Genomic DNA, 21,592 nt, shown 5'->3' on the forward strand with positions numbered 1-21,592 from the left:
AAGCATATCAAATTCATATCAACAAACAAGCAAGAAGAAATTAAAGATACATATCCAAACACATCTCCTCATTTCATTATCCTCTTGTTTAACCACATTAAAAACATCTAATAAAAAATGTAATCGGTGTAAGAGATAAAGCAACCCAACGCCCCATCCTACAATGCACCCAAAAATTATTACTTATGATTGTATCAGGATTATCAGTAACATCTTGAAAATAGTCATTCCTTTTAGCATTTAACACGCCACATCCTGTGGCTCAATGTTGAATAGTTTCCACAGAACTTTCTCTTTTACATCCCCTCGCAGCCATAGGAAATGCATTCCTTGAACCTAGCACTTCCATTGACTCGAGAAGATTAAATCTAATATGGATGTAAATACATCTCAAACATTCCTGTGCGAAGGTAGCAATATAGAGCATAGGGCTATAATAATTTGATTCAAAGTGCAGACATTCTTTAGCTAACTTCTATTCACCCATCTTTTCCAGGTTACAACACCAGCCCTACAACGTTACCTTTTTCTTAATTTCATTAACACACAACTCTTTATCTATCCTGTTAAGAAAATGTACATTATGCTCTTTGCATGTCAAAAGTTGTCTTGGGCAACCTTGCTTCCAATATTCTTTTAGAAAGTTTAATAAGAGGATCTTTATGGCCATCACTTTAATTAAAGCATACACTTTGATTTTCAACCATCGCTCTGGGTGATATTAATCATGCGCCTTCTCTCAGAGGGGAGGAAGGGTGGGTCGCATGTGAATCTAAGCAGATACAAGCATCGGAAATACGATTACGGTGAGTAATGTATCCCTTCTGAGGCTTGTGGAATCTGCTTAGATCACATGCTGTGCATAGATTAGCGAGCAGTACCTGAAGAAGGATGTGGGATGTGAGAAGGGTCATGAGCAAATAAGTGTCTTAGAACCGCTTGTCCCACTTGTGTATCTGCCTTGGAATGGGTGTCAATGCAGTAATGCTGAGTAAAAGTGTGAATAGAGCTCCAAGTAGCTGCTTTGCAAATGGTGTCAAGGGGTACATTTGCAATGAAAGCCAGAGTGGCCCCAATGCCTCTAGTAGAGTGGGCTCTTGGCGTGAAAGGCAGAGTTCTTTCAGAGAGTGAGTAACACAGCTGGATACAGTTAATAATCCACTTCAAGATGGCACCTTTAGAGATGCGATCCCCCTCTCTGCCTGTAGCTATGGAGACAAACAGTTGATCTGTTTTATTAGCGGTCTGGTTTTATTTACATAGTAGAGGACCGCCCTACGCACATCTAGGGTGTGTAGTTTCACCTCAGCCGAGCTTTGCGGGTCCTGGAAGAAAGCCGGAAGCTCGATGGACTGGTTTACATGGAATTTTGATATAAATTTAGGTGAGAACCTAGGGTGTGTGCGTAAAACCAGTTTGTCTTTATGGACAGTAAAGAAGGGATCCTGCACTGACAGAGCCTGAATTTCGCTGACCCTTCTTATAGAAGTAATAGCTACTAAGAAGGCCGTTTTATAAGTCAGGTGTTTGAGACTGATTTTATGCAAGGGTTCGAAAGGGGGGCCCATGAGCTTGGCTAGCACCACATTAAGGTCCCACCCTGGTGGTGGGTTTGAAATAGGAGGGTGAAGTCTCTTTACTCCTTCCATGAAGGCTTTAACTACTGGTACTTTCCACCACGAAACCTTGCTATGGGAAGTGGTGTAGGGCTGCCAGGTGTACTTTCAGTGAGTTAAAAACCAATCCTGCATCTAGCAGGTGGAGCATGTATGTAACAATAGTGGAAGGAGTACAATCAACCGGGTTGATTTGTCTACTCTGGCACCAGATAACGAACCTCTTCCACTTGTCAAAGTAACAGTGCCTTGTGTTTGGTTTCCTAGATTCCTTTAGGATATCCATACACCTCTGTGGCAAATTGAGATGTCCAAACTCTATGACCTCAGGAGCCATGCTGCCAGGTTCATTGAGTTGGGTTGCTGGTGCACTGTTTGACCTTGGTGCTGGGACAGTAGGTTGTACCAGGCTGGAAGTTTGATGGGCTCGCACACCGCCATCCTGCGTAGGTGTGGGAACCACGGTTGTCTTGCCCACATGGGAGCAACTAGGACGAGCATCATCGATTCCCTGTTCATCTTGTTCACCACTTTCCTGATGAAAGGAGTTGGTGGAAAAGCGTACGCAAACATCCCTGACCAGTTCATCCACAGGGCGTTCCCCTGGGAGTCTGGTTGGGGGAACCTGGATGCAAATCCTGGGCATTGTCTTTTTTCGCTTGTGGCGAATAAGTCTATAGTGGGGAAACCCCAATGAGAGAAGATATCTTCTACGACCTCTCTGTGTAGAACCCATTCGTGTTCCTCTGGGAGGGAGTCTCTGCTCAGAGCATCCGCTAGGGAATTGAGCTGCCCTGGAACATGTTGTGATGACAGGAAGATGTTTCGTCTGAGTGCCCATATCCAGATTTTCTGGGTAAGCTTGGACAGATTTGGCGAGCGAGTCCCTCCTTGCTTGTTCAGGTAGAACATGGCTGTTGTGCTGTCCGTCCGGATTTGCACTGACAGGTTTAGTAGGTGGGGCTCGAACGCCTGAAGCGCTCTGAATACTGCCAGAAGCTCTAGCAGGTTGATGTGGTTCTTGGCCACTGAGTGAGACCAGAGACCCTGAGCTGTGCGTTGGAGATGGTGAGCTCCCCACCCCGTCAGACATGCATCTGTAGTGACTACTGCCTGTACTTCGGGATCGTAAAAGGGTTTCCCCTGTGCGAGATTCTCTCTTGTCCACCAGTGAAGGCTTTGTACCAGTGTTGGCGAAATGACCACTAGATCGTCCCACTGACCACTTGCCTGAGACCACTGTTTCGCCAACCATTCCTGCATGGGACGCATGCGCAGGCGCGCGTGGGGGACCAGGTAAATACATGACGCCACCATGCCCAGTAAACGCATTGCTTTGCGTACCGTTATTTGTTGACCGGACTGATAATGCGGAATTTGCAGTAGTATATTCCGAATTCTTTCTTCTGAAGGAAAGGTCAACCCCTCTTGGGTATCTAGGATTGCTCCTAGGAATTGTTTTGAAGTGCTTGGCACCAGGCTTGACTTCTTCTCGTTGATTGAGAAGCCTAACTCGTGGAGGAGGTCGATAGTCCTTTGAATGTTTGTCCTGCAAATTCCTGGGGTTTCCCCCGTTATGAGCCAGTCGTCCAGATAAGGGTACACCGGGATTGCCTCCCTGCGTAGGTGTGCAGCTGCCACCGCCAGTACCTTGGTGAATACCCTTGGTGCTGAAGCTATCCCGAAGGGCAGTACCTTGAATTGGTAGTGTCGACTGTCCACCTTGAAGCGCAAGTACTTTCTGTGCGCTGGGAGCATGGAAATATGAAAATAAGCATCTTTCATATCCAAGGTTGCCATGTAATCCCCCTTTTTTAGGAGGGGGATTACCTCTTGTAGCGTGGTCATACGAAATTTTTGGGGCTTGACATACTTGTTGGCAGGCCGTAAGTCCAATACTGGGCGCATTGTCAAGTCTTTCTTTGGCACAAGGAAGTAAGTTGAATAAATACCCTTGTTTACCTGGTGTCCCGGGACGAGTTCTATCGCGTCCTTTTGTAGCAGAATGGCGATTTCCTCGAGGAGAATCTTCTGATGTTCTAAGGAGTGTACTCTTTGTCGTGGAGGATGGTTCCGGGGACGCTGCAGTAGCTCTATACAATATCCTGTGGATACTGTTGACAGCACCCACCTGTCTGATGTGATCCCTTCCCAAGCCTGGGTGAAGTTGGAAATGCGTCCCCCTACTGGGGTTGCGTGAGAAGGGACCCTGAACTGAGCGTCACTGCTTTGGTGGAGGCGTGCCGCCTCCCTTGCTGGGGCTGCCTCTGCCTTTACCACTACCTCTCCTATTACCCCTGCCGTAACCCTGGGTAGACTGTTGGCTGTTGTTCCACTGTGTACCCTGCCCCTGGGAATAGTTAGATCCTCTCTGGGAATTTTGGCCGCGTGGGTGACGAAAATTACTATTCCCTCTCTGGTTAGGGGGTTTATTGGTTAACTGGCCAAGGGACTTGAGTGTTTCGTATTCGTCCTTGGCATTTTTTAGTGCGTCTTCGACCGCCTTACCAAACAACAGATCGGTTTTCACCGGTTTGTCCAGCAATGATGCCTGGGTTTCTGCCTTAAAACCAGACTGCCGTAACCATGCATGTCTTTTGATAACAGTGCCCTCCGCTATCAATCTGCCTGCGTTGTCTGCGGCGTCGAAGGTTGCTTTCAAAATGCAACCAGACACGGCTCTACCCTCTGCGGAAATCCAAGCTAACTGGCCCTTTAAAGGTTCAGGAGCAGAGGCTATGAGTGCCGCGACTTCTTCCCACTGATGGCAGTTGTAGCTGGCCAACAGGGTGGTGGAGTTAGCAATCCTTGCTTGATAGGCGGACGTTGAGGCTACTTTCCTGCCGAAACCGTATAGTTTTTTGCTCTCCTTGTTGGGAGGAGCTCCGGACGATGACAAGGGTGTTCCAGCCCTCTTACGAGTGTTGGTGACAACTAGGGAGTCTGGCTTCAGATGTCCTCTTATATAGAGAGGGTCAGACTGGGCCGCCCTGAAAAGTTTTTCAACCCTGGGATTGACTGCTCTGGTAGGGTTCACCAGGGACGGATCTATTCTCCGCTGAATGGACTTAAGGATAGGGATGGTCTGGGCAACAGGCCTCCTCTCTCCCACTAACTCTTCTGCAAAGTCCCTTTCCTCCTGGACACCGTGGGTGTCAATGCGGAAATGTTCTGCTGCGCGAGCGAGGACCTCATTTAGGAGGGGTTGGTTATCGACCGGGGAGTCGGTAACCGGGGCTTCGTTCTCTACCGGGGAATCTACTCTGTATGTTTCCGGGTCATCCTCTTCTTCTTCCTGGTCCTCATCATCCCCATAGTAGCCCGTCCCGGTTTGCTCTTCTATCATAACAAATTCTTGGTCCTCACCAAAGGAAGCCTCTCCTTGATACCGTGAGTATGGTCTTGCGTAAGGTTGTACCTTGAAAGGTTCTGACCTCATCGGAGTTTCAAACCGGGGCTTTTTACTCGGGGGGATAGGATCAGTAGAGCCTGAGGGTGTGGCCCCTTGTGGATCATACGAGAGGAAATGTTCTGGATTTTTATCATAAAAATCAGCTAAAGAAGGCATTCTTGACATGACCCTATCTATGTCTTCACTGGACCATTTTTTGGAACTGGGAATGACTCTCTCAGCAAGTCTATGGGATTTATCTTGAGTAGCTTTGCTGGTTGTAGACCTATCAGCAGACCTGGTTTTGTCTGTCTGGTTAGGGGGAGTGGAGTGTTTCACAGGTGTGGAAGAATGCACAGGTAGTTTCTTCTGCTGTTTTCCCCCCTCCCCGTGCGTTGAAAAATGTTTTCCCTGTCCCTTAGTGGCTCCGGAGTTTTTCGATGCCTGGCGTCGAGGATCGGGAGTGGTGTCCCTGTCCTTCGAGCGTGGGGCCTCGCTGGCTTTAACTGCGGGCTCCGACTCCTGGAGCGTGGCCTCGGGGTGGAAGTAGTCTTCGTCTTCCGACGATCGAACTTCTGTTAGTCTAGGGAGCGAGGCACTCTTGGCAAGAGTGGATGATTGCCTGGAGTCATGCGGTGATCTTGATCGAGAGCGCCCAGAGGACACCGAATCGGACCGTTCTGTTTGTGCCTCTTTCCAAGAACTCGACGTCGTTGAGTCTCGGTTGGACTTAGTGTGTTTAGTGTGTGTAGTATGTGAAGCGCTTGTGTCGCCGGGGGTCTTCCCCATAGCCGCCCTGCCGGACGACCTTCTGAGGTCGGGGACCTGCGCTCGGCTGTCTTTCGACGCCGTAATGCCCTCGCCGTCCGAAAGTACGGCGTCGCTGCCATCGCTGAAGGCGCCCTCCGCTGCCATTGCCGCCTGCCTGGCGTGGTGGGCCCAACGCTTCGTCGAACGGTCCTTAAGTGTCTTAGGTTTAAACCTACTACACGCTCTGCAGTTCGCTTCGGGGTGGTCCCTCGGCAAGCAGAGATTGCACGTGGCGTGCCTGTCGACCCAAGGGTATTTGCGATTGCACTTGGGGCAGAATTGAAAAGGGGTACCCTCCATGCGCACCTTGAGGCAGCGGGCAGTTAGGTGTAGGAAATGTATAAGGTGTACCTATATACCAAGAGTGTAGAGTATGTACCACCCCCCACTCTCCCTACTTGCAGGGCCGAGGCCAGAGGCCTTCCAAGGCCCGGGCCAAGCCAGCGGCCTTCCGAGGCCCAAATCCGTCGTGCAGCAGCCGACGGTCGATTTCTTCTCCAGCCGGCATCGAGTGTCGAAGTTCGACGTTGGGGTGGGGAAGGATGTGAATAGATTAATCTTTTAAATTTTAACAAAAGTATGGCTAAGGCCAGGGGACTCCGCAAAATGCTTCCGACCAGTATGGTGGAAAAAAACAATCTGAGGATCGTAGACGCGTGAGGGATCTTGGGTACAGTGGACGTCACACTAGGGATAGTATTACTGGCACGCCCTGTGTCGACGCCCATTTTCAAGTTTCGAAAAACAAACTGTAATACTCCGCAGCTTCCACTAGATGTCGGCCTATGCACAGCATGTGATCTAAGCAGATTCCACAAGCCTCAGAAATATATATATATATGGCATCCATTACTCCCCCTAATTGTATTTCTGAAGCTTGTATCGGCTTACATTCACATGCTATGCATAGGCCGACCTCTAATGGTAGACTCAGAGTATTACATGATTTGTTTTCCGAAACTCGAAAAGGAACGTGGACTGGGCATGTTAGTAATACTAGCCCTAGTGTGACGTCTACTGTAACCATTGTCCTTCACGCGTTGAGATCCCTCCGATTGTTTAGTTTCTGACATGAGGTAGCATGAGGTGTAGCGCGAGTACAGATGTAATAAAGCAGATAATAGCGATAGAGCAAGAATCATCTATGCACCTTCGACTCCAGGAGGGGAGGAAGGGTGGGTACATGTGAATCTAAGCCGATACAAGCTTGAGAAATATGATTACAGTGAGTAATGTATGCCTTCTGAGGCTTGTGTATCTGCTTAGATCACATGCTATGCATAGATTAGCAAGCAGTATCTGGAGAAGGAGGTGGGTTGTGAGAAGGTACAGCAGCAAATAGATCTTTTAGCACCCTTGTCCCACTTGTGAATCTGCTTGAGAGTGTGTATTCATGCAGTAATGCTGCATAAAGGTATGAATGGAACTTCAAGTAGCTGCTTTGCAAATAGCATCTATGGGGCCGTTTGCAATAAATTCTAGAATAGCTCCTGTACCTCTGGTAGAGTGAGCTCAAGGAGTGAAAGGTAGTGTCTTTTTGGATAGTGAATAGCACAGCTGTAGGCATTTGACTATCCATCCGGAGATGGCATTTTTAGAGATGTGATCACCTTCCCTGCCAGATGCTATGGAAACAAAAGGCTGATCTGTTTTCCTTAGAGGTTTTATTTTGTTTACATATTAAAAGACCACTTTCCTTACATCTAATGTATGCAGGCTTCTTTCAGCTGAGTTAGATGGATTTTGGAAAAAGATAGGAAGTTAAATGGATTGGTTGACATGGAACTTGGAGTTGAATTTTGGTGAAAACCGAGGATGTGTCTTGTCCTTATGGATTACAAAGAAAGGGCCTTGTGCAGGTAATGCCCATAGCTCACTGACTCGTCTTATCGAGGTGATGGCTACCAGAAAGGAGGTTTTGTAGGTCAAGTGTTTTAGGCTGGTCTTGTGCATGGGCTCAAGGGGCAGACCCATGAGCTTTGAGAGCACAACATTAAGGTCCCAACCTAGTGGAGGGTTAGAAATGGGAGGGTATAATATCTTCACTCCCTCCATGAAAGCCTTGATAACTTGAACTTTGCAACAAGACACCTTGTTCTTTGAAATGGTATATACGGTGAAGGCCGCTAGGTTTACTATGATGGAGTTAAATAATTGGCCAGAGTCTAGTAGATAGAGCATGTAGTGTAGAATGTTGGATGGTGAACATTCAATTGGATTTAAGGATTGTAATCTGCACCATATCACAAACCTCTTCCACTTGTTGAAGTAACAGTGTCTGGTGTTGGATTTCCGTGCCTCCTTTAGGATATCCATACACCTTTGAGGAAGGTTTAAGTGACCAAACTCCATGACTTCAGGAACTAGGCTGCCAAGTTCAAAGACTGAGGATGTGGATGGAGTGTTGTACCCTCGTGTCGGAAACAGCATGTTGGAGGGGAACGGAAGCTTGATTGGTTTGCACAATGCTAGTTTGATCAGATGCAGAAACCAAGGTTGTCTTGCCCACATTGGAGCCATCAGGATTAGAGTGACTTGTTCCTGGTGCATCTTGTGCACTATCCTGCTCTGTAGTGGTGTCGGTAGAAAAGCGTGAGCAAATTTCCCTGCCCAACTCATCCACAGGGCGTTCCCCTTGTATTCTGGTTGGGGAAACCTGGATGCAAAGTCTGGGCATTTCGCATTTTGGCTTGTGGCGAACAAGTCTAAAGGAGGATAACACCACTGGGAGAAAACTTTGTCTAGAATATTTCTATTGATTCGTGTTTCTATGGTAGATGGTTTCTGCTTAGAGTGTCTGCTAGAGCATTGAGTTCCCCTGGAATGTGTTGAGAGACTAGGAACATGTTTCGCTTGATTGCCCACTTCCACATTTTTTGGCATAGCCTGGACAGACTTGGAGAGTGTGTGCCTCCCTGCTTGTATAGGTAAAGCATGACATTGGTGCTGTCTGTGAAGACATGCACAATCTGACCTATTAGATGTTGCTGAAAAGCTTGCAGAGCCTTGAGAACTGCCAGAGGTTCTAGAAGGGTGATGTGGTTTGGGGCTGTGGGGTGTGTCCACTGGCCGTGAGCTGTGTGATGAAGCAAATGGGCTCCCCATCCGGAGAGTGAAGATCCTGTAGGTAGTATTGCTTGAACTGGTGGATTGCAAAAGGGTTTTCCTTTTAGCAGGTTGTCCCTGGAGCACCAGCTAAGAACCTGTACTAAGGTTAGTGAAACAACCACTAGATCATCCCACTGATGCTTGCCTGAGACCATTGTTTTGCTAACCAATCCTGCATTGGGCCCATGCGTAGACATGCGTGTGGAACTAGGTGCATGCATGAGGCCATCATCCCAGGCAGGCACATTGCCTTGCGTACAGTTAGCTGGCGACCGGCTAGCTAGTGAGGTACTTGCAACAGCATGTTTTGTACTCTCTTGCTTGAGGGGAAGGCCAGCTCCTCTTTTGTCTTTATGATTGCTCACAGGAATTGTTTCATTTGACTGGGTACGAGATTTGATTTCTTCTTGTTGATGGAGAATCCCATTTGGAACAGAAGGTTGATTGTTCTTTGGATGTTGCATTTGTTCTTTGGGTGTTGTATTTGCAAATTTGAGCGGACTCCCATGTTATGTCATCTATATAAGGGTACACTGGGATTGACTGCATCTTGGCTGGTGGTTGGATGGCCTTTGTAGAGGTTCTGTGCAATATCCGCCCGCCACGGTGGATAACACCACTTGTCTGACGTGATCCCCTGCCATGCGTGGGTAAATTTTGAGATGCTACCTCCTAATGAAGTGGCATGGGAGAGGACCTGGAGCGGGCGTCATTGTTTGGGTGGAGTGGAGCCTCTGGCTGAGGAGGCTCTACCTCTGCTGCTGGACATTTTGTAGCCTCTTTGAAAATTGGAGGAGAAGGACTGTCCCTGTGAGGTGCCCCATGATGGTGATTGGCTGCCTTGACCGTAACCATAGGGACATTGTGCGCCCTGCCCACGGAACCTTCTTGTGTTGAACACCCCCTTTGGACAAAACGCTTGTTGGATAGTTGTCTAAGAGATTTGAGGGACATATTCGTCTTTGGCACTTTTTAGAGCATCTTCAACTGCCTTACCAAACAGGGCATTAGTTTCAATGGGCATGTTTAGCAATGTGTCCTCCATCTCTAGTTTGAACTCTGACTGCCTCAGCCAGACATGGCGCTTGATTAATGTACCATTTGTTATGATGTGGCCTGCATTGTCTGTGGCATCTAGGTTGTTTTTTAAGATGCAGTTAGACACCTGCTTGCCTTCTGACACAGTTTTTAGACGTTGTGATTTCAGAGGCTCTGGGACTGCTTCAATCTGTTGTTGGACCTCATCCCACTTATGGTAACTATAGCTAGCCAGGAGGGTAGTGTTGTTGGCTATTGTAGTCTGGTAGGCAGTCGAGGAAGCCACCTTTCTTCCGAAGGTGTAGATTGTCTAGCTTTTTTTTATCTGGTGGGGCCACCTGTAGTGGTGACAACCAAGGAATCAGGTTTAAGCTGACCCCTGATGTACAGAGGGTCTGTAGAGGCTGGCCTGAATAACTTCACGACGCAAAGGGTTTAATGCCCATGTGAGGTTTGGTGTAAGAAGAGAAGGCTGGATGTGCCTTCGGATGGATTGCAAGAGGGGGATACATTGTGTGACGGATTTCTTGTCGCCAAGAATGTCCTCAACAAAATCCTTGTCAACCTGGGCCTCCTAGGTATCTATTTTAAAATGTTAGGTGACCTTGAGAAGTAGCTTGTTATATTGGAGCTGAATGAAGACTGGCGAGTCAGCCACGGGTGGGTCTTCATGGTCTTGTGACTGGATGACATAATGTTCACATTGTCATAATATTTATCCTGGCCATACTGGTCCCCTTGATCTCCCTGAGATCCAGGGTCCTGAGCCCCCGAGGGATCTATAATGTAGAGGTCTTGAGAAGGGTCATGTGGGGTATAATTGCATACCTCCTCCATTTTCTCTGCCATAGCCGCAGTGTGTGCTGCAGGAGAAACTAATGCTGCAGAATTGTACACCTATAAAGGGCCCTTGTTCCCAAGCTTACTTTCTGTTTGGTTATGGGCTATGTATGGTTTGGGTATTCTACTACGCTTGCAGGGGGGAAATGCAAGTAAGTTCATGCCCGTCACGTAAGCGGGCAATCACTCTCTTTAAAAATCCCACTGTAAACTGTAGTGCAGAGAATGAAACACTTCTGGCGGGCTCTGCTCCGCATTGCCTCTGAGGTGTAAGGAATGTGAGCCTCGCGCTGACCGTCGGATAGAGGGACCGAGAGCAAGGAGGGAGGAGAATCGACCAAGCACCTGCGCTCTCACACAATTAAAATATAGAAATACGCACCATATCCTGCAGCTTATTAAACCTGCATTTCAATATAAAGATAACAAAGAAAAAAGTAACTAGTGATAATTTATCTCAAAATTTGCAGCATCTATTTGCCGCGACAAATGAATTTCGTTGTGATTCGGGACTGGATATTGGACTTTCGAGGAAGTTCAACTGCAACACCAAACCACTAGATGGCAACATATGCAAAGCACATGAAGTCATTGTTACTGCTGGCAGTGCATTTCACGGTTCCATGTCATTTCACCGCGGGATGTTTTTTTGTGGGGTTTTTTACCACAATGTTTTTTCTCGAAAAAACCCATCGAACAGGGGCATTGCTAGGGGGGGGGGCTAAGGGGGCTATAGCCCCTGATCTATTGGTTGTAGCCCCGGATAGAATCTCAGGAGCTACAGCCAAAAGACTAGCTAGCCCCCAGTCCCAACAGTTCCGACATCAGCTTAGCCCCGGGTCTTTTCCAGACCTAGCAACACCCCTGCCATCGAATATTTTTTTTTTTTGGAGGGGGTCCCTCCCCAACCCCCCCCCCATTTTCTAAAAAATTAGAAGGGTTTTTTCGAAAAGAAAATTGCGCACTGTCGGTTCTTCCGGCAGATTCTTGACGTGTTTGCTCCTTTCACTGCACAGCCCTGGCTGGCTGTGAACGCTCCGCTCAACATGGGCCTCGATCGATGGGCCTTTTGTAATGGGGTCCAATGCTCATGAAAAACCCTGCAAAAAAATGTTTCTTAGAAAGGTGGCAGACACATATTAACAAAACAAAACCTTTCCACCCCTTAGCCTTCGGCAGTGGATAGTGACAGCCGCAAGGTCATACGTGGACACAGTTCAAATCTGTGGCTCTGACCTTTCTGCAGAAAACGCAGATTTCTCTATGCAAACATCCCTGTAGACTTTAGAAGTCAGGCACACTTTCGAGCATTTCAGAAACGTCATGCATCATTGTTCCACGTGTTTATGGAATGCCCACAGACTCACAGCGGAAGGTCCACTGGCTGGAGCCAGCAAGGCTGGACATCATAAGATGCTATAAACATTAAAAAAAAACAGCAGTGCAGCAAGCTCTGATTCCCTGATTTCCCAGGAAAGTTGAAAGCGAAGAAATACACAGTGTTGTTCTATGCAGCCATTATTTTTGGCATGAAAGTGAGAAACAATAATGCACATTTTCACTCTCGTTTCCACAGATTTTCAAGATGTATCCACATCTTTCTTCCAGTAGAAATTTAAAAAAATCTTTCTGCAGATTTGCACATATGTTTTTATATATTTGCAATGTCTTTAGTAAAATGGCCATTGAATTCTTTTTTGCGTTTCAAATTCCATCCCTCCAGGCAGGGGAAAAAGTTTAAAGTTGCCAGCTACACAAATCACTCGCCATCTCAATTATGCACACAGCACGGCATTTCTTACTCGCTGACGGTCAATGATCCCCAGCCAATGGCCAGTGCTTAGGGTACATTTTGAGCCCTGCCTACAGGCATTGATGGCTCATCCCCGCAGGAGTATCCCGGGTGATGCTGTACTTGGCCGGGGCAAAGGTGGCGAAATCTTCACATAGACACGTAGTCATGGCCCCCGGTAGGACCCTACCTCGTGGCCAAATTTAAAACCCTGCCATGGCTGGGACCCCGAGGCCCTGGCCCACTTAAAGCATGGCATTTATGGCATGCCAGGGTTGGTTGATCTTTGGATATGCCCGCCATCTTTCAACCAATCCTGCTTGAAAGGATTCCCCCCTGATGGCTGTGGTCATCTTGGACCAAAAAGGTCTTCATTCGAATGGGAAAATGAGAACGTATCCCCCCCTCTCTGTGGATCAAATGATGAAAGCGATATGCATATGTGACCCACCCTGGGACTGAACTCAGATAAAGCCTATGCCAGCGCAGACTAAAACAGACTCACCTGGGCTCCAAAGGTGGCACGGACGCAATGGCTGGTGATCTGAAAAACAGCAAGGACGTCAGTTATAACATTCAATTACAGCGTTGTTCAGTGTTCTTTGCGTACAAGCAACGAATAGGTACCAAGTCATTGACATTCGCGTGTTCAGTGCAAAAAAAGAGTGAAAGAACTGAATCACTGGTTTCCTCAAAAATAAAACAAGCACTATCAACACAATTGATCGGTTTGTGCATAAGTACAGGGACTTCTATGGCGTGAATCGAGCTGCATAGTTGCCAATATGATCCTTTCCAATTAGGTCCTGTTTCTTTTTCCTTTGCATCCTGGTGCTTGTAATTCTGCATTTCTCTGTATAAAAATCAGACTACAAGTCCCAGAATGCAAAGAACAGCCAGGACTTGATAAGCACAGACAGACTGGAATGGATCATGTGGGCAACTATGTTGCTCCAAGCAACGGAGCGCTGTAGTGAGGAGGGCTTTATTTCAGACAACGTGAAGGTCATGAAGTAAGGATAGGATACTAGCAGAGGTAGCCATACTTTGAATGCAGGCCCTAAAGCGTGGCTCGATGGGACGGAATGACAGATGATTCTGGGTAACAGAAACACACGCTCATCTCTCAGGCCTAGCTAATGGCGGGGACTGTGCCCGTAGCCGCAGCCTGCCACTCTGCGAGAAGCGGAGGAGGCTGCAAATGCTTCAAAGTGTGAGGGAAGGACACCAAGGGGGGCAGGAGCTTCTTGTCCTTCTCCTGGGGCAGCCGCTACAAGTGACACAGTAGACATTTCAGATAAGAAAGGCAGCACCAAAGCAAGTCATGAGGAAGTCGGGAAGGGAAAGGCCGATCCCAGCCAAGGAGTGGTTCTAAGAAAAGGAGGGCATCTCTCCTTTTGAAGCCCAAGAGAAAAAAGTCCTTTGCCATCAAGGGGGGAGGGGTTACTGTGGGTATGGACCCATCCACACAACGCATAAATGCAGGTGTAAGTACAGGCAGGTCTTAGAGGACCCCTATTTAGCAGAGTTGAGACTGGAAATAAAATCACTAGAAGACATAGTTTGGAACCTAAAAGATATAGTAAACCTCCTGAGAGAAAGGGTAGAGGGGCTGGGTGGAAGTACAACACATTAACCCTGGGCAAGCAGCCAAACTCAAAAAACAACTTTTAAGGCTGGGTGAGATAACTAAAAGTCCAAGTGTTGTATTTGTTGGCCCTTCTTGTAGACCTCCTGGTAAATGGGAGACTGAGGAGTGGGGGCGCCCAATCACTGATGTCATTAACAATTATGTTGGGAGGAGCGGTGTAGGTAGATGGGTAGGCCCCGAGCAGCAAACCCAATCCCTGGACAAACCCAATCCCTGGCCACAACCCAACAACCTAAACGTCCCCACCTGCTGCACCATGCTCCATGGATGCATAGAGACTATGCCTGCTCAGGCGTCCCATGAGGGGCAATAACAAACACACATATGTTTGTTACGCTCACCTGGTATACACAGGAACGCCACCCAGCCGGGTTACTCGCTGGTATGCTTCTCAGCTTTGCCCTGATGTGGTCTGCGGGGAAGGTTCTGCCTGAAAATACAGGAGGACTGTGTTCAAGACTGACCCCCTGGGGTAAGTATCCTCCCTCCACCCCCGTATGATTTCAGTCCCTCTGGCGCCCTCTCCTCACTATGTGGTAGAATTAAGCGTGCTCTCCGTCCTGCCTTCTTTGCAGGGGCGCATTGTCTTTCATGGGCGAGTGCGGTCCAGTTACTTCACTGACACCGGCCCGTTTGATATTGTTCAGGTAGGTCTTATTGCTATTCTTTAGTTTTGTTGCTATCCTGCATGCCTTTCTTTGTTTAAAATGTCTCTTTTTTCTCCCTTCGGTATGCAGAGCTTCAACGCGGCGAACTGGCTTGGTTGAGCCCCGCTGGTAAATGATGGAGCATTGAGAGCGCTATGATGCGGTAAGTAAGCACTATGCGCAGCGCTGCGAAGTCTTGCCTTTGCTAACCTGTGTTTTCCTTCCTTGTAGGTCGCGGTGTTCTTCAGCGCGAGTGGAATGTCCGGAGTGGTGCCAGCCGAGAGGCGACCAGCCAGGTAAGCCTTTTGAGCAGTTCGTAATTTGGAAATGTCTCTACTGCTTTCTTTAATGTTGTCTCTATCTTCCTCTTTCAGGTCGTTCTGTCCAGGAGGCGTGCAGATTCGAGGAAGCTGTTCTCAGTAGCTGCGAGTGTTTAAAGATGAAGACTGCAGGTAAGATGCTGCTGCTAATGATGTTCCTTTTGTCTCCTTGCAGGTTCTGCTTCTCCGAGGTTCGAGGGAATAGCTGGACACAGTGAGCGTCACAATGCAAGCTGCAAAGTAACGCGAAACGTGTTGTCTTGCTCGGGTGTGGTTTAAATAGCCCCAACAAAATAGTCCAGGTAAAGTAGTCCCTAGGCTACCACACCCAAAACACTAGACCGCATAGCTTGGTTCTTAGGAACCAAGCTATGTGGATGCCTCCATGTTGGCTGACAATACAATAAAGTAGTTCCCAAGCACTTTGTTTTTCATGGTGTATGAGCCTGGCGCCATAGGCGCCAGGACTGGCCCCATGAGGGCTTTTGAAGAGGATGCCAGGCTCTAGAGGCCCGAGTCCTGACTCCACCTAGCCAATGGGTTTGCCAGAGGGGGTTTTGGGCGAGGGTCGTGACAATGTGGTATTGTACAATGCTCCAAGAATCTCTGAGAATACTTATGAACCACAGGATGCCCGTATTAATAAAGTAAGTCACTGGTTTCGCCACAAAAGGGGCTGTCTTGCAGTGATCCGTGAGGACATATTGCGCTGCAGACGTAACCGAATTACGGTGGGCCCAGATGTTATTATTCAGGTGTTTCTCAGAGATGGGGCGTTGGTTCAGGGGCTGGTTCAGGGGCTGTTGATGATCAAACTTAGAACCTAGCCCCGCTCAGGCTCTAAAATCACAATCAAGCCTAATATCCCATCGCACATAGCACACATGCAGGGCCAGCCAGCAAATCACACATATTATGGCCCAAAGGGCAGGTCTAGGGTTGATTATGTACTGATCTGGGTCTGTGAATGGACTTGTGTTGAGGAGTTTCAGGTCCTTGAAAGACCAGACAGCCACCATGGACCATTAGTATTATCGCTTAAAGATACCCGTCTCAATGGTATCAAACTCCACTATGACTAGTGACATAACGATCACAGACCATGCCCGTAGGCCAGTAAAATGGAGGACCTTGGAATCGAAACAATGCATACCCAGTATATATAGAGAGATCATCACACACATTGAACAACTTGCTACCAATGGCTGTGGAGCTAAAGAAGCGATTGAGCTTTATGATAAACTGATCCAAAGTATCCAGCCGTGGGTGGTCAGCTCTGAACCCCTTACCAAGGAGGGCACTCTGAAGAGGGAGAACTGGTTCAATGGTGCATGTAGCAAAGCTAAAAAAAAAACGAGAAATATATATCAAGTCGAACCAGGAGATAGAGTTGAGTTACAGGAACTAAGAAATAACTATAAGACCACTGAACAACAAGAAAAAAGACTTCCTGGAGAATAAATAGGGAGAAATGCTGGATGCTATTAAGCAAGGGGACTACGCAGGTTTTTGGAAAGCAGTCACAAATAAGGATCTAGATCAGTAGTCTCCAACCTTTACGTTGGCAAGAGCTACTTGTAGTTAATGGCCAGTAGGAGGCGAGAGCTGCTGGGGTGGTGATGTCCATGAGAATGAGAACTTGTACCAAGATTATTTTGTTCCATTTATTTGCTCTTTATATAAAACAAGGAATAACGTGCATTTATCATATGATCAACTTCAAAAACATCTTTATTCCATTCTTTTTTTATTAGTAGCTGTCTCCTAGAAATTGTCAAAAAATATTAGAATGTAGGAAACTAATCAGGACATTCAGTGTGAGGGCCAGCACTGCATGCAGTGCTCAGCAATCTCATGTGCAGCTTGAAACAGCAACAGCACTCAGATGCTGTCAGATGGGATCAAAGTTTTGATTTCAGGAAGTTCATCTGAAAAGGGCATATTTGCAGAGCCAGACAATCATAGTGCAGTTTCCATCCTTGCCACCGTGTTTGCACCTAACTGCAAACCTGGCATGACAGACATAAATTCAGGACGGTTTTTAAAATCTTTAACAACAGGCTGTCATTGGAGTCGCTGCATCCTACACAATTTCACCATTTGCAAAAGTGTATTTATTTTTCATCAGATAATTAGCAACTTTGAAGGATGACTCTCTAACAGCATTTGCACTGCTGCATTTCGTTTACCAACTTTTTAGGATCGCAGAGAGCTTCCCTTGGAAAATGATTTGCATTGTTTGTGTGTATTATTGCAAAATGCCTATCAACGGTATGCTTTTTTCCCCAAATTTTTAAATTAGGTACCGTAGATTAAAGATGCACATTTTCTTTTTATGCTGGAAGAAAAGAAATGGTTTCCCACTCTGGATGGAAATGGGCATCGTTTGCCCTTTTGTTGGATGGTGCATCCGCATCTGCCTTCGGGATTTCAACAAGGGTAGTTTGTGACTTTTTTGGGGCTGCATGTGAAAAATAAATCAGAGGGGTATTTCAATGTATTATACTTTAAAAAGATAAATCTGCATTTACCACATTTTGCTTTGTCAAAATAAAATCCTCTGCCAGTTTAGCATATCTCCAATACATGCAATTTGCTCACATTCTAACAGAATTCAGCCAAGAAAAAGTAGGCCAAAGCCTACTTTGTTGACTCCCCTTTAATGTTTTTATGTCAAAATAATTGACAAGCTGGAAAAATGAATGTGTGCAAACCATGTGATTAAATTATATGTAAAAAGTGTAAATCACATGGCTAAAATAACATTCAGTTTTATAACGATGACTTGAAACCTGCATAAATCAATAAATCATATAACAACCCAACCAGCCAAAATACAAATCATTACATAAAAATGTTGAGCAAAGAGAATATGGTTGTAGCGAGGGGGGACTCATTCATAATGGGTAGTGATCCTACACCCATCTGCCTTTATGAAGGAGGCAATAACCCAGAGAACGGATCACAGGATCACCTACTGTCCATGCAGGAATCATGCAGGTCATTCTGGTGCATGACCAATAGGCCATGCCTGGATTGCACATGCAGCTCCCTCAGGCATATGGGAATTGTCCATGTTAGAGAATTACTTGTAAATTGGATGGTGTGTTGTCCAATTGTTTAGGAAAAACACTGCCCCTAAATTGCACCATTTTAACCCAGTATTGAAAGGCTGAGAACCCCTGCCAGAATGTGAACATATTCATGCAGGTTCCCCACATATCTCTGTAGATCTCCCCATTTGCGTACATAGCCAAATGGGATCAACCCTATTCATTTTTTTCCCATCCCATGGCTCTCCTCATTGTTCTCTCCCTGTATTCACCATCCTGTTTTGTACAGTGCTGTGTTACTTAGTAATTAGGTTTAAGCTATATTAATCCTATACATATCAAAGTATATACATTAAAGTCACTGCTCAATTTTCCCACCCAATTACTTAATTTTTATTCTTGTTTCGTAATACAAAGGCTGACACAGAACTCTCAAGTCATGTTTTTTTTAAGTCCTGGCATTAATGGCACATGTGACTTTACATTCATATTTAGTTTTTATAAATGTAGTGGCAAGCAAAAGAATGCTGTCCGCAAGTAGTTTTCCACATTTACATAAGTGTAAAATTGCTGTTAGCACTTGAATTCCTATATTAGGACATGCATAGAGGTGGGCTCCTCCATATCACAGCAAATTACATCTTAACCTTTATAATACAGTTGGGGCACTACTGCCTTAAACCCGAGAACTCAGTATCTTCAATTAAAAAGAATGCAGAGTTTCACCATAAACATCAACACTTAATGCTAGATGTACCTTTTTTCTTGCAAGCTGGGGCATGGGTTGTCTTTTTTTCTACACACAAGCACACACACACATCCACACTCGACAAAAAAGTATTACACCTGTAGCTTTATTTTCCCCATTCTGATTGAAAGCCTACAAACACTAGCATGCAAAGTAATGCTAACCAAAATAAATCTAAAGAAACACAGTGAGACTGAAAAGATCACAGCCTCAGCTCTGTTTCACATGGCATGCAGATGTATACAACTCTTGCCTTTGTAATCAGCCATCCTTTACACCTCTTGCTTACAATGGCCACAACACACATTTCCTATTTTCTTTTGTTATTGATATGTAACCCCTTTTTGTGACACTGACCAGAGCCCTTTGAGCCCCGATGCAGTCCCTCCTCTCACCGTGCACACAGCTTGTAACTGTTTGCTTGGCAAGGAGTGGAGATTGAGGCGGCAGGGGTAGAGGCTCAGGGACTTCAGACACCAAAATAAACTCGCAGTGCTCATTTTGATGTCTGATTCAAAGAGCTACTGGGAAGCCCCAGCAGAGCTACCAGAAGCTCACAATCTACTGGTTGGAGACCCTGGATCTAGATGGTGACATCGCAATACATGGCTTCATAACCCTGGACACTTGGCAGGGCGATTTTGAGGCATTATATAAAGAACACAAAGGCAGGTTGACTCATTGCCCGAGTGAAGATATGATAGCCAGGGGTTGGTCACAACGCCTCCAGCTTCCTTTGAAAGATGTTGAGGATGCCAACAGGTTTCAAATGGGTGGCAAAGCAGCTAGCCCTTATAGAATCCCAGTGGATTTATATAAAGGGGAATTGAGAATATGGGGGCCAATTTTATTGAGGGTCTTTAATGCCTTGCTCAAAACAAATAAAGTCCTCAGATCGTGGCAGATGGCAGAAATAGTGCCTATATACAAAAAAGGGGGAGTGACAAGCCTGAAAAATATCGCCCGATATACCTGCTGGACAGTTTTGGCAAGATGTATGCGAAGGCACCTTTGGAACACATGCAGGCCTGGGCTGACTATGAGGGCTTACTAAGTAACATGCAGGGGGGCTTCCAATCCAGATTGTGTACGCTGCACCAGGGATTCCACCTGCATTTGATTGTACAGAAGTACACTGTACAGATGCAGGCAAGACTTTACATAGCCTTTGTTGACTTAAAGACTGCCTTTGACAGCGTTTCCAGGAGGCGGCTATGGCAAGTGTTGTTGGCCAAAAACATCCGCGATAGACTACTGGAACAGCTCCAATGCTTATACAGTAACAACACAGCAGTGGTATGTTGGAGTGTAGCAGGTGATGTGACCAATTAACTGGACGTATCTAGAGGGGTTAGACAGGGTTGTGTTCTGGCCCCTCTACTCTTTTGTATGTACATCAACTGATAGGATCCCAGCGCTGTTTTACACAGCTAACGCCGTACTCCCAGCAACAACCCTGGCAGGTTTACACACATCCCTCCAGCGTTTTCAAAATAAATGTGGCCACCTGGGGCCAGAAATCAATATCACCAAAACTAAAGTTATGCTATTTTGCCCACCACATGGGAAAAACAACCCTACAAGTGAAAGTGGGCATCAAGAAACTGGAACAGGTCCCTGGATAAGATTACCTCGGTTTTCGGTTCTCAGGCAACACTAGCTGGGGCCCTCAATTGCTCAAGGCTGTGTCTAGCTTGGAGAAATACAGTTGCTCCATTAAAAAGGTTTTTTTTCACACACTCGGCGGCCCTCTTATACCAGCATTCAACGTATATAGTGCACAGGCTAAAGCATCTGCCCTATATGGATGCGAGACCTGGAGAAGCAATGATATGAAACCCCTGTGTACTGTGAAAATAAATTCCTTAAATCAACGCTTCTGCTCCCACAAAGTGCCCCCAATGCGTTAGTGCGTTCTGAATGCGAAATGTTCCCAATTGATGGAGAGGCAGAGTTTAGCGTTTGATTACGTTAGGCCTGAGACAATACTGGGACGACCCACTGGAAATCACAAGGGTGAAATTGACTATTAACTATCAAAATTGTGGCAATCTGCAAAACGCAGTCCTTATCTTTGGGCCCTGATTACTTGGCAAACAAGTGTGAACATGGATACGAGGGTTATCTTGATTTCTTAAACCCCTCACCCCTGTATGTGCGGGCCCTATTTATAGAGTTCCGCCTGGGCTGTTTAAAAGTCAGAAAATGTACAGAGCACTGGGCCAACTTGTATGAAAGTAAATGTCCTGCCTGCAGGGCTGAGGAAGAATCAGTGACGCGCTTTATGCTCCTATGCGACGGCTTGAGATGTTTGAGGATTATGTATCTCAAGCCGTTGCTCACTCGGAATGGGATTCACACATTGAATGAGGCCATGGCTTTTGTAAATCAACATGTAATTGGGATGGTGTTTATTTCGTCTCCAAATACATTCATAGGGCCTGGCTAAGGATGCTTTACTTGGCTAAACATGAAGCTGTTACCCGATTAAATGTGCAACTTCTGTTGCTGCAGACTTAATATTAACGTGGTGCTCACTGTGCTAGCATTTTAATTTTGCAATATATGATATGAAGTT

The 21,592-nt window shown here is 46.4% G+C and overlaps 1 protein-coding gene across 3 annotated transcripts in view; it reads right to left on the bottom strand.

The window, feature by feature from the left end:
* LOC138566889 (galectin-4-like) overlaps positions 1–21,592 on the bottom strand; it is a 341,874-nt gene that overhangs the window by 21,291 nt on the left and 298,991 nt on the right. For all 3 annotated transcript variants that reach the window (XM_069644615.1, XM_069644614.1, XM_069644617.1), the window contains one exon: positions 13,101–13,139. In XM_069644615.1, the coding sequence (XP_069500716.1) occupies positions 13,101–13,139 (39 nt within the window). The remainder of the gene's footprint in view (positions 1–13,100; positions 13,140–21,592) is intronic.

This window comes from Ambystoma mexicanum, chromosome 2p, assembly GCF_040938575.1.
Source record: "Ambystoma mexicanum isolate Mex_15411 chromosome 2p, UKY_AmexF1_1, whole genome shotgun sequence".
NCBI lineage: Eukaryota > Metazoa > Chordata > Amphibia > Caudata > Ambystomatidae > Ambystoma > Ambystoma mexicanum.